At 41.3% G+C, this 17804-nt stretch overlaps 1 protein-coding gene across 1 annotated transcript in view; it reads left to right on the forward strand.

Moving 5' to 3' along the window:
- The first annotated feature begins 58 nt into the window (after positions 1-58).
- The window catches only part of SYBU (syntabulin), a 41793-nt gene continuing 24047 nt past the window's right edge, over positions 59-17804 (forward strand). The window contains exons 1-2 of the mRNA XM_017746086.1: positions 59-241; positions 14497-14694. Coding sequence (XP_017601575.1) covers positions 14628-14694 — 67 coding nt within the window. The 5' untranslated portion in view covers positions 59-241; positions 14497-14627. The remainder of the gene's footprint in view (positions 242-14496; positions 14695-17804) is intronic.

Raw genomic sequence — 17804 nt, forward strand, 5'->3', positions numbered from 1 at the left:
GAAGGAGGAGGGCACATCCGAGAGGTTCCTGACGGGGTGTCCCTTCCCGAGCAGGAGCAGAGGACGCAGCTGGAAAAGGAGGTGTCCCGCAGCCGCATCCCCCGCCTGGTCCTTCGGCCGCAGCAGAAGGGATCTCCCGCTTCCGAATCTCCCTTTTCGGAAGAGGAAAGCCGGGAATTCAACCCGCCCAGTTCCTCCGCGGGCTCCGGCAGGACTGTCAGCAGCAACAGCTTCTGCTCAGGTACCGCAGAGAGACCCCCCCAGCCTCGGTGTCCCTGGGGAACGCCGTGTGCCCCACACGGCCACCCCCGAGGCTTCGCTGTCATCCTAGCCGCAGCATCTGTGTGTCGGGCTCCCATCGAGCCCGCATGAGCAATCCGTTTTGCCGGTGAAGAAGGGCAACCATTGATTTTTCCAGGGAAATCTAGTATCTGTTCTTTTAATATGTGTCCGTAAGCGACACCAGATGTTTCCATTTCGAGTTCTGCTATCCACTGCTAAAAAAGTTGGCGGTTTTATTGCGGCAGAAGCGTTGCTTTAAAGAGAAAGATTTGCCTTAACAACTGCAGCATGGTATTGAGGCATTTCGAAAAGCCCTTTAATCGAAAGTCGGTAAATCAGGGGAGTTGATATTAACGGTGTCAGACCGCAGATCCTTTTGGTTTTGTGACAATGGTCTCCATGAATTGGAACAGAATACGTAGGTGAAGTTTTCACTGTCATATTGAAATAAGTTTTGTTTATTTCAGAATTTAGGCTTCTCCTGATGAATGTGTCGCCAGACATGAGTTGGGCATGATGGCTTCTCTACAGAGAGGGCAATGGATGAGTGATTGATCAGATGTAAATTACTACTCTCCAACTGTAGATCAAAAAATGTCATTCGCTCTTCAAAATGTTACATGAGGGACAACTTGAAAACCGATTTTTTAAATGTTAAATATTTGCCCTGTGTAGAGTTTAGCACAATTTAAATGCCTCAATTAGCAGTGAAAGACTCAGATGCCTACTAGTGGTAATTTTTTAGTTCAGTGAAACTCTTCACTGTAAATGACATTAATGCACATGCATAACGAAATTGAGGGTCACATAATGAACACCATTGGACTCTATATGCCTGTGGTAATTTAACAGGTATTTTTGGTGTGGAGAAATTTGTTTTCAATAGTCAGGTTTTTGGAAAGCGTAACATTCTTGGTGGTGGAATTGGAACTGCTGCGTTAATGGTTGGCCTCAATGACCTTAGATGTCTTTACAACCTAAATGTTTCTATGATTCTGTGATTCTCTCATCTAAAAATCTGAATTATAACAAGTTTTTTTGTCATAGTTAATATCAGAGCAACTTCCTAAGCTTCCTTTTTTTAGTTCATAAAGTATTTTGAATTACCAGAGGTGTTCCTGGGAATAGACAGAAATGCTTGTATTTTTCTTGGTCTTCACTACAGTGGATCAGATTATTATTATTACTTTTTTAGCTCCTTTCTAAACAACAGTGTATTGAACACAGTGTACAAGTTTTCCTAGATGAGAAACACAATATCCATGTTTGAGTCTAGCTTTGCCAGATTTTGCAATTCAGGCTCAGTGGAATGATCTATTTGGTTATTGTTTAATGAACAATGCAGAGCGTTAAACAAACATCACAGGATTGTAAGAATGCTGGAGTCTTTTTCCCATGCCTTTTAAATCCCTCCACCTTACCTGCTTGAGTTTGCCTGTTCCAGAGAAATATAATCTTTTGGATTACTAATGTATTACTAGAAATACATTATTTTCATGATCTCTCCCAAATGGCTGCTTTTCATCCTGATTTTTTTCCTTCTGTGTTGACAAGCCTTTCATCTTGATCACTGACATTTTTTACATCTTTTGGTTTTTGTTTTGTTCTTCAGATCCACTCAACACGTAGCTGCCACTGTCGTATACCCTTGCTGTCCCACTGCACTGCATAGGCTGTCTTGAGTCCCAGAAGCACGTTGTATTTATTCTGGGTGTGTCTGATCTCATGGCTTGACAGTTTTAAGGCACCTTTCACAGACATACTCCAGCATGCAGTTCTGGTCTCTTAACCTGCATCTTACTGCTTATCTCTTTTATTTATTTTTATTCATCTTTTATTATTTCATGAATGCTGCATTGATTTAGTTTGATTTTTCTTCCCCCCATGTGAGAGTTTTGTGTCTCTAAAGCTGCCTGCAGCACCCATACAGGTACACACTACATGGTTTGCTGCTCTGAGACTTCAGACCTTACATAGCCTTGGATCAGCTAAAGCACTGTCCTGCATCCCAGAACCTGGTTCAGTTGTTGCTAGGTTTGATGGATTTTTCACTGTGATGCAGGTACGACAACAGTCACTGATTTGATTTCCTCATTCTCTGACATCTCTTCTCTGTCTTCCACTTATGATCCTTCTTTATCATAGTTTGTCTAATTTAGAGTGAGATTCCCCAGGGGCAGCAGGTGGCTGCTAGTTCCTGTTTCTGGGGAGAGGATGGCAGTATGGAGCGGTGAGTGGAGTGGCCACAGCCCCCCACCTGCCTCTCCTGGTGCTGCTTAATTGAGAAGCAGCATGTGCAAAAAAGGTATTTAAAATTAGCAAGTAGTACATTTGGAAGATGAGAGCAGATGGGTCAATAATGGAGCAGTATGAAAAAGTTCGTGAGCATTTGGATAAATTTCTTTTTTGTAATTTCTTTTGAGCCTTAAGCCCGAACATGTTTTTGATAAGCAGCAGATATTATGAATTCATCCCTGGAATAATTCCTTTCCTCTTTACCCTTCTCTTGTCAATTTGTTCTTTACCTTTATTCCATTATTATAGACACCAAGTAGTTATGATCTGTAAATTCCTTTTACCCCAATAGAATTTTTTTTTCCCCTCATCCATTAAATATGTATTTTTTGCTTGATTCCCTAGAGCTTTTGATGTTGTCCATTTTTCCTGTGTGCTTACACTGATCTCAGTGCGTAAGTGAAGGCTTGGAGTTCCTACTCTCTAAATGAGGGTAGATCTTGTAGGTATTACTGGTTTTGGGAACCATGGCAGTGCTGCAAGCGTGGTGGTAACAGCAAAAAATATCTCTTGGCAACGGAAAAGAGACTGTTTTTGTGATGCTTAGTTTCTTTTGAAGAAATTGTTAGTTCTGGCTGTGATAGGTTTTAAATTTGCATGATCAGCTCCCTCTTTGTCTTGTTTGAGTGAATCAAAGCCTCACTTGATCAGGTTGGTCAATTATTTGCAGTTGACTTTATGTCAGTTTTGCTTCGTAAGTCCATACAAAACACAGCGAGAGTGTTAGTCATATCTGTGATATTCCTGACAAAATATGTTTTTAATATTCTTTGTTTCTGCCAAGTGAACATGGATGCTGTCTGGATGCTGTGTAGGCAAGCTGAGCCTTTGTATCTGCATTCACCATGCACAACCCTTCCTTAAAACCTTAGAGCATCTGGGGTCCTGGGTGTCATCTGATATGGGAGCACTTCTCTCCTCTGGCTTGGATGTTAGCCACAGAACTCATACAATGGCAAATGATGAAAAAAACTCTCCAGCAGCTTTTTCTGGCTCAATTAGTACTGAGCACCTGTGTCATGCATGTTTTTTCTCCTAAGTTGCACCATTGGCTTCAAGTGGCTGCGTGCACTTACCTTGTCAGTTGGGCAGAGAACGCGATCCACAGCATCTCAGACAAGCACGGGATGGGTCCGTGGCAGAGCAGCTGCTGGGCCCTTGGTCATTCCAGTTACAGTGTTTGCCTTGTAAGAAATATTATACTTTGGGCGGGGCACAATCCTTGGTTTTGGTGTACATGTCCTTGGTTTGAAGTCAGCCTGTGCTAAGCTCCATAAGTGTATTTAGCTTTTCTTTTAAACTGGTTCAGTCGTTGCTAGGTTTGATGGATTTTTCACTGTGATGCAGGTATGACAACAGTCACTGACTTGATTTCCTCATTCTCTGACATTTTTTCTTTTAAAAAGGAATTTAGTCTGGGATATACTTTCTTTTCTACTTTCGATTTCTGAATAGCTCAGCTTTTAAATTTCTCTGTATGAAGATGACTTTTTACGTGGTACCTTTACAACAATGCCCAAGCTCTCTTTCAGCCTTTTCTAGAATGCCAGCTGCAGGAATTTTGGCAGGGAACGCAGGTAAGCTTTGGTACCCAAGATGCAGCTTTGCAGGAAGCACTTGTATATTTAATAATTGGTTCAGCAAAAGAATTTTTGAGGCAGAGGACTTGGTTTATAGCAAACAGTTCCTCTTTCTAGGGCTTAACTGTAAATCACCTTTTTAATTAGACTGAATAGTCCTGTGAGCTATTGAAAACCAGTAGCATCTCTGTTCATGAATGATTGTGACTCACTGCAATGCAGTCTTCAAAAATAGGAGTCGAAGCTTTGTTTTTGCTTTTTCTTTAAAATTTCAAGATCTGGTTCAATGCTTATTCAAGTTCAATCCTTATTTCATAACTTGTTCTTTTCTGGGGTAAAGATTTTAATTAAATCTCATCGTTTGCATGTGTGGCACAATAAATGTGCTCATGTGCAGTGGCTGCACTGTAAGCCTGGGGTGTGGGTGCTGCAGCATGAATCTCAGTGTTGCCATTCCTTGCTCACTTGCTCCTGTGCACACTCCCCTTGAACTCAGAGGTTATTTGCCAGTTCGCCCAGCTATTGGTGGATGCTGGGACTGAGTTCACAGTGTGTGTAAAAAAAGCATGTAGGCTTTAGGCAGGCTTATTAGGTCCATGTGAATGCACAACCCATTTTGCTTGCCACAGACAAGAAGAAGAGGTTGTACAACTGTTACTGAACTGTACCTTCTTGCACTCCAGTAAATAATTTCTCTGTTAGGGCATTGAAGCAGGTTGCCTTATAAATCAGCTAGCCTTGGAGGCTACACTAAATAAGTACATGTAGTGGAATATATATTCCTGAATAGAAATAGATACAGAAAGCTAAATTTTTCATATTTTAAGAAGTCAACAGATTGAGGCCAGACAGTTAGTTTAAATTACTGAAAGTAATTGCTCCTATTATTTGTTTGCATATATGTGTATATTACTATGGCAACAGTGAGTTCTCTCATTCTTGTTTCTTGTTATAAGAAATTTTTTTTTTTAAATAGTTCCTTACTGGTTTTTGTGTTTGATTTTTAGTTTGAGTTACTGATTCAAAGAAACATGCTTAAAAGTTCTCAAGTATGTGATACTAAAAATTAGATTCTTTTTCCTGCAGTCCTTTATGCTATGCTTTTCCACAATCATTTTGCCTTTTTTTCAGACTTCTGGAGGTCTTTTCTAGCACTTTTGTTTGCAGCACTTTGTAAGGCAGTTCAGTGATGACTGTGATATTAATTTACAAAAACATTGAAACAAAATCTGCTTTCAAAAATACACATATGGCCTTTTTGCATGAGGGTGACACTGGTGACATGCTTCCCTTTCTCACTGCTGCTTCCCTAGAGAATTTCCTGCTGGGCAGCTTACATGCAATAATTTATTATTTCTTCATATTGTGAGCCACCAGTTCAGTTTCTGTGGCACAGAGAGCTGTTCCAAACATGGAAATGAGAAAAGTGCCTAGGTACTAAAGAGCAAAGTCTGCTCATTCCCCAGTTTTTGGCCTTTCCCTGCTTCCCTTTCAACTTCAGTATTTATTCCCCCTGACTAAGTAACAATCCTTTTGTTCCTCTTGCCACACAACAACATCTGGGAGCCAAAATATTTGACCTTTTGGATGTTTTTTTATCACCTTTTTATGTATCTATCAGTACTGTGTGTTGAGGTCTCCTCTCCCCACTGTGTAGCCCTGGCAGAGGGGCCCTGAGGGCACAGACACGGGGCTTCCCTGCCCCTGCTCAGCCTCGTTCCCATTGGTTGGTTTGTGTTCCCTGCGCGGGCAGAAGGACCCTTGGTCCCGTGACTGGAACAGTTCCTGGGCAGAGCTCCGGCCATGCGGCTGGAGAAATAAACATCTCTGAAACAGCTATCAAGAATCTGTCTGTCCATATATATTTCCTTTCCACGGGACTCCTGGTTTGATATATGCGTGTTGCAGTATCCCCACTGCAACACTGTATGGAGACCACCTTTCCCTTTTACCCTATGTCCTATTACCCCCAGTGTATTCCCAATCCGTTTTTTCATCCATGGTTTCCCTCACAAAACCATGCTTTTGCCAATTGTTTCCCCAAAAATCCCTTTCCAATGCCGAGTGGGGGATGAAAAGGGGGAGGGAAGAAGTTAAACCCTCTCCTGCCTCAGTTTCCCCACAAAGCATGCTCAGAGAGTCCTGTCTCCCTTCTGTCAGCCCTAAGATGTTCCACAGAATCTGATTGGACATTTAAAGACTCAGGAGGGTGGCCTGTTTTGTTTTGAAACTGTTCTTGTTATGTTTATCCAGTTGTTTTCATTCTCCTTTTATTAAAATAAAACGGGTGAGGTGTTGGGGTCCCTCCCCTGCCGTGTAGCCCTGGCAGAGGGGCCCTGAGGGCACAGACACGGGGCTTCCCTGCCCCTGCTCAGCCTCGTTCCCATTGGTTGGTTTGTGTTCCCTGCGCGGGCAGAAGGACCCTTGGTCCCGTGACTGGAACAGTTCCTGGGCAGAGCTCCGGCCATGCGGCTGGAGAAATAAACATCTCTGAAACAGCTATCAAGAATCTGTCTGTCCATATATATTTCCTTTCCACGGGACTCCTGGTTTGATATATGCGTGTTGCAGTATCCCCACTGCAACACTGTAAACCTTTAAAACCTGACCCAGAGCCTCCTGGGGTCAGTAGGACAGTTCCCATTCTCTCTGGAACGTTTTGCATGGTGTCCTGAGAACAGTCACCCTTTCTGCTTCACCTCAGCCTTTCTACTGCCCTTTTAGTTGCAGCTTGTTGTGTACTATGGGCTGAATTCTAAATAACATGTATTTTCTTCACCAAAAATGCATAATCCAATACTTTCTTTTTACAGTGCTTTTCATGCAACTTTCTATTGAGTTGAATATTGTCATGCACTCTGAAGAAAATCACAGCTTGTAGCAGGATGAAACTTTAATCAGAAGTCTTGGATTTACATGGTGTTAAAAGAGAATCTTGATGCTTTAAGAGAAATTCAACATTACATATTTTAGCCCTACGTTTATAGGATTAGTATATATCCATGAAATTTTGGAACGGTGTTTGATGTGTATGTGACTAGATTCTGTGGTGCTGCTAAGTGCCACTCTGGGCTTGAGGATAGTTAAAAGAGGAAAGAAAAACATGCATGAAACAACAGTGGATAGAATATATGTAATTTCCTTCCATGAGAAGGTGAGGAGTGCAACCTTCTGAGGTGGTGTTTGAAGCTGTGAGGGTCACAGCTGTTTGCTGTTAGCCATGGAGGCAGACCTATATGAGACCAAACGAGTATAATGTGTTGCACCATTTGAGGAATAGGTACAAATTTCTTTGTGGTCTATTGAAGATTTTTATTTCCAGAAATGGTACCTTCAAAACTGGAAAGAATATTTCTGATTTCTTTCTTTGCTGCATAATGGAATAAACCATATAAAACCACACAGAAACCCATCTATATATACACATATATTTACCCTTAATGTTAATATTAAACAGATAATATTTCTTATACTGGATGTAGTCAATGCTTTCCCACCAGAGGCAGAAGCAGTGGTTCCACTTCCAGCTGTTGTCCTCAGAAAAGGTCTACTAAATGAGGTCTACTAAAGTGCTTAAACCCATACCAAACAGAAAATACTCTTCTTTATCTCTTTTTTAGACTCTTTCCTATCCTTACCTTTAGTTAAAACTTCTCTATAACATTTTCAAATAGATTTTTCAGTCCTTTATCATCTTAAGCACCTTGTCCAGATGTTTTCTGTGATGTGATAATGATACTCAGGGAGCTGTGCTTTTCCTGACCACAGTGCTCTCCTAGTAACAGTAATATTTTTATTGATATTTTTACTAGTAAGCCCTTATGCTTCTCTTCTGTAATACACCATTAGTGGGGCTATAAATGTAATAACAAAGCCAGTAAGCCACAATTGCATAGTCCTCTTTTTTTTTCAGATGTTTTGACAGAGCTGTCCTGTTTGTTAGTGAAATGTTCAAGTAGAAGGAACATTAGTAGATTTGCTGCCAAAATCAATTAAAATTAGCTACTTCAGTATGACTTAGCAGGTGTATAGTCAGACATCAAGAGCAGATACCTTTAAAGACATGTTTATGTGAAATCCTGCATTGCAAAAGATGCCCAAGCTTAGGAGCCGGTCAGTCCATCTTTTTTCACCTTCCTCTGCCCTCGTCTGTATAATCTTAGCCTGTCAGCACTCCTGCCATGCTGTGACTGAACAGAGAGGGCCTCTTACCAAAGTCAGTGAGCAGCTCTCATACTAAATTTTCAGCAGTGGCCATTGGTGGTCAGCCTGTGGGTGTGACAGAAGCAAGGTCCAAGGGGCTGGTGAGCAAAAGGTGTAGAAGTTGCCTGTACATTAATGATCCTCAGCAACCAAAGATGTTTAGTCTTGATTTTACTGGGTTTGATTTTATGACTAGAACATTACAGTAAAAAGCTCCAGCTTGAAAGATGGACTGTGAATAGCAGGGTGTTTTCCAGCTGTGGAATATCTAACAAAAGAAAAAGCATTTAGGTTGTAGGGACCTGTGGAGATCATTTCATCCAGCCTCCTTTTTGAAGCTGGACTGTTCCCAGCACATCCCAGCAGCCATGCATTTGTCTGTGGGAGTCTAGAAACCCTTCAAGGACAGGAGTTTGCCCAGCATCTGTAGGTGACCTCAGGGAGTGGTGAAGCTGCTAGCCAGCCTTTGTTCACAAGCAAAATGGAGCATAGTTAATTCAAGTTCTGCCTGCAGAGACACCAAGATTAAATGTGGAAATTATTTGCATAGCAGGATTTTGCATAAGTAGGTTTCCTCTCTTTTCCTGACCCTGCTGTAGTTTTCCTTGTGCTTCAGCTCTGCTTTACTCTGTTTGACTTTTGGTAAGAGACTTGCCTCACAAGTACATGATATTCTGAGAAATTTTCTTAAATACCTAGCCAAACAGGTCTGAAAAAGAGTTAAGAAATGAGTTTTAACTTGACCAGAAGGACCAAAACTAGTAGCATTTTTAGGACTCTACTTTTAGTGAAGTTAATAAATATTTTTTCCCACAGTCTGTTTGATTTTGCAAGCAACAAATTGTTACTAGCAAATTATTAAACTTACAGAGTACATATGATCACCTACTGGAATGGCCTCAGTAAAAATGAGAAGTTTTATACAATCAGGAGCTGAGGAGAATATTCATGTTTCTTACCTTAGGCTGTGCTCCCTCAGTGGATGCTGGGAATGCGAGGGTGCCTCCAGAGGCATGAGGTGCAATTTATGAGGGTTGAGACCCTCATGGTGTGGATGTGAATATGCTCCTACCTCTGCCTTTCTATGTGTACTACTAATTTAATATTATTATGTTTCATCTGCTGCTTTTACTGTGTTTCCCAGTTGTTCCAGAATGACACTGTGAATCTCCCATTAGCAGTTTTTTCTGCCTGGGCACTGAGCCCTTACTGGTTCAGCTGCCCAGGTCTGAGCAGTGGTTGTATTAGTCCGTGGAGAGATCCTCCAGGCAGTGACTCAGAGGACTGTGGTGACTTAGCCTGAATGGGGCTGTCCTTCTGACTCACCCTCCAGAGGAACCTCTTTCTCTCAGTTTAACACAGAAAGAGCCTTACAGGTGGAAGGTAGGTGTTGTATTCCCTTTGGTGTCCGTCAGCAACTTTAGTAATTGCATAAACACCCCTGTGCTACAAGGCTAGTCTTAAAAAGAAAACAAAAACAGTTCAAAAACTGGGGGTCAAAAAAGGTGAGGCAGACAAGCAGACTGGGAGATTACCTTGAAAAATTCTGAAATACCCTTTGTGGTACCCTCACTGCCAATAGCCAGCTTGCAGTGCACCATCCTGGCAGAGCTGTGGCTACCCACACTAACAGATTCTGAGATGAATGGAAACATAACCATCAGGTAAAAGCCAGGAAATTGTTTTTGTCTTGGTACACTGAACATTTAAAATTTCCTTAGAGCCACACGTTTAATTCCAGAATCCACATTTCTTGGTGGAAATTCAGAGTTACGTACAGCCTGAACACTGGTCAAGGGAACCTTAGGAGGAGACGAATGTTGGACAGTGAAATAGGGATCAGGCAGGAACTGGACAGTTCAGTGTCACAGGAGTGCCTAACTTGATCTGGCAGCTAGGAGTGAAAGTAAAAAGAAGTCCACGCTTCCTCAGCAAGAGCATTATTAATTATTTAGATGTGTTATATAAGGAGGTTGTATATTCAATATTTCTTGAAGCCTTTCGGAAAAGGCAGTATTTTTTTAAAGAAGGTTCTAAGGGCATATTCTAATGAACCTTCTAAAGTATCTGTGCTGAGAAAATCATCACATCTCAACAACAGCTTAAAAGTGTACAAGAACAAGTATTTTTGTCAATTGTTAAGAGTATTATTATCTTTAACGCTGTTTATATTTTGACTTCACAATTTAAAAGTTAGTCAGGGCATGCAAATGTCAGAATGCTCTGAGCAACTTTTCTGATGGTTTGTTTGAGGAGACACTATCCCGTGCTTGGTTTTGAATCTTGGCAGTCATGTCTGATCTGGGAGAGGCCTTGGACATAGAATTTCAAATTATGAAATCCAGCTGATGTTCAAAGGAAAAGCCTATTCCCAGAATGCTCCTAGGAGGCCCCTGTGAAAAAAAAGACACTATGAAAGAAAGCAATGGAAGTTGTGTGTTACAAATTCATGTGATTTTCCCTCTTGTGCAAGTAAATGCAGGCAAGATCAGAAGTACAGGCTTTCACAGCACTATTTGTCAGCTTCCTCTTTTTTTGTCTTCCTGATGCTGATGTGCCTGAGAAGGTAAATCAGGTCTACCTGCATTCCTGAGAAGTCTGGTTCTGAAGTCCTTACAGGGGCAAAACTCCTGTTGAGTTACAAGGTTGAATCCTTAACTGACCTTGCTGATGCACATCATATCTTAGGCAGAAAGTGAATCCCATTGTGGGCTCATCTGCTCCTGTTGCCCACTTTTTTGAGAGAGATTCCTTTTCTTGGCCCATTTCTAGGCAGGTGGAGGTCTTCACTTCCTTCTGTCAGAGTTGCCAGCAGGGTTTAGGAGGAGCCACAGGTGTGGGGGAAATATGAACGCACCATGCTGCAGTCACATCGTTCTGCTTGCAGGTGAGAAGCAGAGGAGTCACGGCAGCAGTGAGCAGGGAGGGTGGTCAGGCTGTCTGGAGATGGAGGGGGAATCAGGTCCATGTCAGGGTCCACAGGGAAGTTGGCTGCTCTCCTCTGGATTAAATACAAATAAATAGCCTGTTAAGGTTTCAAAAGCAGGAAAGATGAAGGTAGGTGCAGGCAATTTGGCTGGCACTAAGCAGCTGGAGAGCACCTCACTCTTCACCAGGACTTTTCCTTGTGCCAGGAGAGTGAGCTGTGGATCAGGTGGATCCCCACAATGTACAGCAGAGCTTTGCTTGCTTTGGTGGTGAGCACCAGCATTTCATAGGCAGCTCTTCCATTCTGTGGTAGTAAACATTTTGATTATTCAAAAGAATGACACAGAAAAATCTTTCTCTACAGCTTGCCCTAGTTCTGGAAAATTTATAGTTTTGTTCATATTTCTGGGTAATAGTAGAAGGATTAGAAGTTGTACATTACATAAAAGATAACAAATGATCAGAGGAGAGGGAGTACAATAAAATCATTAATTGACTGCAACTGGAGTGGGAGTGCTCACCTGGTTATTGGTGTATCTAATGGGTACAAGGAGTATGAGTAGAGAAGAGCTATTCTTCTTTGTGCCAGGCTCATTTGTTCTTTTAAAATATGTCCTGTTGGAATGAAAGCTGAAGTTCTTAAGAGTAAAACGAGGATATGTAGGTATGACATAATCTGATGGCACAGGGTCACCAGTGTGATATCACCAGCAATGTTGGGGGCTGGTAAATAAAACATTTCTTATGCTATTTTAGTATGCATTCTTTAGCTGCCTTATTTCCTAATTGCAGTTAGTTTTACACATTTGGGGTTTTTAATGCCCCAATTTTGAACGCTGTAGTTGAGTTCTTTCATTGTTTAAAGTTTCATCAGCTCCTGTGGTTCTTCCAGGTTGCATCGCTACAGCTTTGGGAGCTACTTCTACATAAAGTCTCCCATATAAAACAGATCTGTGAGGTCTTCAGAACCTGTGCAGGTATTGCAGTAACTTTATTGGTGGAGAGATGAGGTAAATTGTTTCTTTTGGGTTTGGGGGGAGGTTTTGGGAGAGGGATTTGCTTGGGTTTTTGTTTCTTGTTTTGAGGGGGTTTTTGTTTGTTTAGGGATTTTTTGTTGGTTTTTTGTTCTAACAAAGTTTGGAAACTAATGCCACATACAGAAACATGTAAGTGGAAAAGTCGTAATTAAAAACAAACTGCACAAGCTGTCACTTATTTCTGAATATATTTGATTATAAATGTTTGTGTGCTTCTAAAAAGAAGATGCTTTGGACATGGCTAAAGGAGCTACTTAAATGCAGTTCAGAAGCTCACTCAGTGGTGCTGATCCACTGTCCTGCAGGTAACTTTCACTCAGCCTGCAGAAAAGACTCTAAATGTTGGAGAAAGGGAAACAGATGCTGACCTGGGAGGAATGGCCACCTTCTCTCTTCTTTGTGTTGAGTTATATTGTGATGTTGATGGGAATGGAAAGGATAAAAAGTAAACTAAAGTCATGTGGGGAGCAATCCTGCTTTAGTCAGGTTGAATGTGGGGACAGGCTGGAAAGCTTATTAGCAGTTTTCTCTTTTCTGTGATTTTGCTAGGGACTAATTCTGAGTTGCAGAAGGCAGCAGCAAGATGGCAAAAAGAGATGCTTTTTGGCTTAACTGGGATGATTTGAAAGAATTAAATATGATTAAGATGGATTAGGTGCTTTGCGTTGTTACTGGCCTTTGTGCCCTGGGAGGTGTTTCTGGCAGTAACTGGGTTGCCCCTTGGCTTGGCATCATGCCTGGCACTTGACAGAGGCCCGGGATGCGACACCTCAGGCTGCTGGCTGCTCCTGCAGCGTAATGCATACAGCTTGCTCTGGACAGTCAGCACCTGGGGGTACCTTGCTCAGGACTGAAGGCAGGATGTGGAGAAATGAGAAGCAGAACATTGGAACAAATGAGTAAGGGTAAAACTGGCCAGTCATGAAGGAAAACTGGATCACATGAAAGGATGAAGTTTTTCTGCTGTATTGAGGGAGCAATAGCTAACAAAAGCAAAAACTGTTCTTTCCTGCAGAGGGGGGGTGGGCAGAAAGGTGGTAGATGGATATGGGGTGTCCGTTCTGCCTCATAAATGTGCAGTCATACACTGACTTTTAAGTCAATATGCCCATGCAGCTCAGTGCAAAATGAGACTTGACCTACATTATAAACAGGGTGGAAGAAGTAAGTGCAAAATGGTCATGCAAATTATTTGGCTCAGTTGCAGGTACTTCTTTGGGTTTCATGTTAGGTAAAGATAATGCATCAGGAGAAGAGTGCAATTGCATAATTTAGATGGCAGCTTTCATTTTGTCCTGGTAAAGAACAATTAGATTTCTCCAGAAGAGTCTGAGTAGCGTGCTTGGTTTTGTTGTGTATCAATTAAACCACCACGACTTACAGGGGAACTGCAATTACTCCAGATTACATGGGACGTGATTAGATGAAGTTGGGGTTTGATATGTGGATTTCATTCAAAATTTGCATTCAGTTGTTAAGAGCTGGAGTGTTTGTATCCCTGGAGGTCAGGAACCTGGATCTGTTCCCAAGGGGGCTGTTGATGCCTGGGAATGCTGGTGTGCCCTCAGAGGAATTAAGCTTTAAACAAAAGCAGTCTGTGTATAACCCACTCTCTTCAGAACCAGGTACCTCACAGCCTCTTGTCAAGAATGGAAGAGTTCTATGATCATGGTTGCTTTTAAAGAAAAGATAATTTTGAGGAGCCTGTATTAATTCCAGTTAAATGAAATTCCTGACTGTGTGCGTGTGGGCTGTAGGTTCTCTTGTTGTTCAGATATGGGAACATTTCTTGAAGGAGAGCATGTGGGCCATGCTTGCTCTGCAGCCGGTATGCACTGCGCGACATTTGTGTCTTGTGTATCTTCATGCTGCAGTATTCCTTAACCTTGCTAAAGGAATTCATCTTATATTGGAATTTTCATTATGTAGCCCCTGATTTTGCATTTTGCCAGACTGAGCAAAACAAGTACTTGCCCTTTTAGCCTGCCATAAGGTATTCAAGACTTCTTCACAAAATGGATGAAACAAATAGCTTCTCACCAGGTTTCAGAGCCAAGGTTGTGCAATATCACTTACTGTAAAGAGTTGTAGTTCAAATACTCTTTCTTTTATTCTGCTAACTTCATATACTTATTGGTTAGAAATGTTGATGTTTTCCCTTTTCTCTTCAGATGACACTGGCTGGCCTAGTAGCCAGTCAGTATCTCCAGTTAAGACTCCTTCTGATGCTGGAAACAGTCCAATCAGTTTTTGCACTGGTAGCGATGGAGACTTTTCCAGGAAGAAGTTCAGTCCAGGGTCAATGAGTGAAGGGAATACACAGCTGGCTCGATATAAGAAGGAGACAAAGGCAAGCCTTGTAAAGCCCGGTGAGTATAATTCCTTTCATTTCCTTAATTACATTTTCTAATTTACTGGTATATTTACAGGTGTCTACATACACTGTGTTGTGCCACCTGTGATACCACTAATGCTGATAGTAAATAAAATAGTTGGCTTCTTTCTGTGGAGCCACCCGAAAGATATGAAGACACTATTGTTACTGTCTTTTTCATGGAAATACAATTAACTGACATCTTCACTTTCTTTTATGAGGCTTGATGGTGATGTCAAATAGCTTAAATGGATTTTATTCTGTTTCATAGTAATTGCACACATATTTCACTGCCCGAAGATAAATGACTCTTAATATGAGAGAAAAGTCTTGTGATGTCCTTAGATATATTGTTGAATCCTGCCTAAAGTTTGTGCTGCCAGGCTCTGATAGCTCTGGGGATAGAAGATGTCAGACCAAGGCAAAAGGACAGGCAGTCTGTGTGTGGGAGTTGGGCAGATTTGGACCTGTACTGCAACTGCTGGATCAAGAGTGTATCTCCAGTGCCTCGGGCTAATGGGCCACCCCAGACCACTAGCTAAATCATCACCTGCTTGTGGCACATCCAAGAGTAAATACTCAGGTGTGCCATTGGTTCCTGTAATTTTAGTGAATAGATACAAAACATTTATATCATTTGATTCATGTACAGGCAGCTCTTGATTACAAATGGTCAGGATATTTGTGCTGCTATTTAATTAATCATGGAGACAGAGTTGGCCCTGCATAGAGCCAGCTGCAGAACTGACATCGTTTATGAGCTCAGGTACCTCCTGGCTATATTGTTTCCTGAGTCATTTTACCTCTGGAAGCAATTTAGATACTTTCATGAAGGGCCAGCTCAGATTTGCCAGCACCATGTTTAATGCAGAAACAGTAGAGAATCTGTTGCAAAATCTCTTCACTGGCTTGGTCATTGGAAGGGCTGATTAAGGCTGCCTTAGTACTATCCCTGCAAGTTCTTTGGCTCATTTCATAGCACCATGTTACTTGAGTGTTCCCAGTCTCCCACTGCTGTGCATAGTGGGTGATAGGTAATACTTCTTACAAGGTTTGCAGTGAATGTGGTATATGACAGTCAAATCTACAGCTGTGGCTACCACAACCATTTTGTTTGTGAATATGAATGGCACTTATCAAAATGGGAATAATGAATGCGAAGGGTTTTTTCTAATGAAGAGTCCTATACTCACGGAGAGGAGTTATGCACCTTTTTCAGTAAATTACTTCACTGTTTTCAATTTTACACTTAAATTGCCTTATAATATGAAGTTACTAGCCTTTTGCAGTAATCAGCATCCGGGTCTGTTTTACAGAGTACTTCTAAGTTCCTCCTGCCAAATACCTCACACTTTTTTAGTGGAAAGCTGTTCAAAATCACATCATAGGGAATGTGAGAGCTGACACAAGTGAGGGACATTTCAGACATGGATGCAAGGGGACAGCTGGGGTTCATTTTCCTCGGTGTTGGCCACAGGGGTTAATGTGATTTTCTTCCATTGCTACCTCATTTTGTGGCTTCAGGTGGACCCAGTCTCTTCCCCCTGACCTACTTGTACATGAATTTCTGGTTACTCAGTCTAGAAGATGTAGCCATTGTGCAAAGAGGAGGTGTCACCATGCAGCAAAACACACAAGGAGTAATAGGGGATCAAAAGAAGGGAAGTGGCATATGGAGGAGAATAACAGCAACATGTTCTTGTCATACATAAAAGAGATTGCGTGTAATTTTCTCTTTACCAAAAGCCCTTCTTGATTTATAGAGATTATATCTACTTCATATTAATCTGAAATGGCTTGGTGACAATGACTATATAGCAGGAGTCAGATATGAGAGACAAAAATCCAACCTACCACTATTTTTTACCATGTCCTGCACTACATTTTTTACACAAGTATATCAATCACTATGCACCTTCAAAATTCCTGTCATTTTGCTGAAAATCTGTCTGTTTCCAGGATTCTTCTCTTGGAACATGCTGAATCTCAGAAGAAACATTTACACAAATATTTACATAATTCAGGAAATGTCAGAAAGGGATAACACTGAGAGTGAACCCTGGGATGTTTTTAGGCTGTTCCCAAGCTCTGATACTTCTCTGCTTCTCTAGTAACATCACTTCATCTTTCTTTTCTGTACTTCAAAAGACAAAATGCGCATAGCTTTTTTTTCTTTCCTCTAGCAGCCTAAGGACTTTTTATATGAGTCTAAGCCATCTTCACCTCTTGAAGTATGAACAAAATAGATTTGGCTATCATTCATATTTTATGTAGTTTGCATAGAGAACCATACATAATCCTGGAATGCTCTTGCTAAACCTCTAAAATATTTATAATCATGGAGAAATTATTCATTTGAGAGATGAAAAGGGTTTTTATTGTGCATTAAATCCGAATCACAGCAGTGTAGAAGTGAATTTGGCTTAAAACCTGTGCCTGCTTTCCCAGGGAAGGATGGAGAGGGCAGGAACGTAAACGAAGATAGTAGAACATCCACTCTCAGAGATAATTACAGGCCTTTTAATTTCTGGATTTTTGAAGTTGGTCCTTCTTTTAGATGTGATTCATTTATACAATATTAAAAGCAATACAAAATGTTTTGCAGGAAATCCCCTCACAAAAAGGCACAAAAGGACTTAAAATTAACATTGGTCTTAGTTTTGTATCAAGATGCTGTGCTGAATCCTACAGTTTCTGTAATTGAATAAACAGGACCATAAGCACTTCCACATGTTCACATTCTTGTGTAGTCCTCCTAGAAAAATCCCTCCTGAATTCCTGTAGTTCATGTCCACATCCTGTTGAGAACCGTGGGAATTGTTGTGCTTCCTTGGACAGTCGTTCTCATCTTCTTTTTTGACTTCCATCAGAATGCTTAGTGAAAGGATTCAAAATCTGCCTCTGCAATCTGCAAAGTACTGATAAACTTTCAAAGACACAGATAAAGAAGAGAATCTTTAGGAGAAGTTGTGTCAATAACTTTTAGAAGTCTTGCAGGTTTAAACTAACACGTATTTAAATCTTCGTGAGCATCAGAATTTGAGAAGGGCATCTGATCAGCTGTGTTCAGAATTTCTGTAAAGTTCTGGTCTTCTTGCTTTTGGT

Source organism: Corvus brachyrhynchos, unplaced genomic scaffold (assembly GCF_000691975.1).
Source record: "Corvus brachyrhynchos isolate BGI_N302 unplaced genomic scaffold, ASM69197v1 scaffold28, whole genome shotgun sequence".
Classification (NCBI taxonomy): domain Eukaryota; kingdom Metazoa; phylum Chordata; class Aves; order Passeriformes; family Corvidae; genus Corvus; species Corvus brachyrhynchos.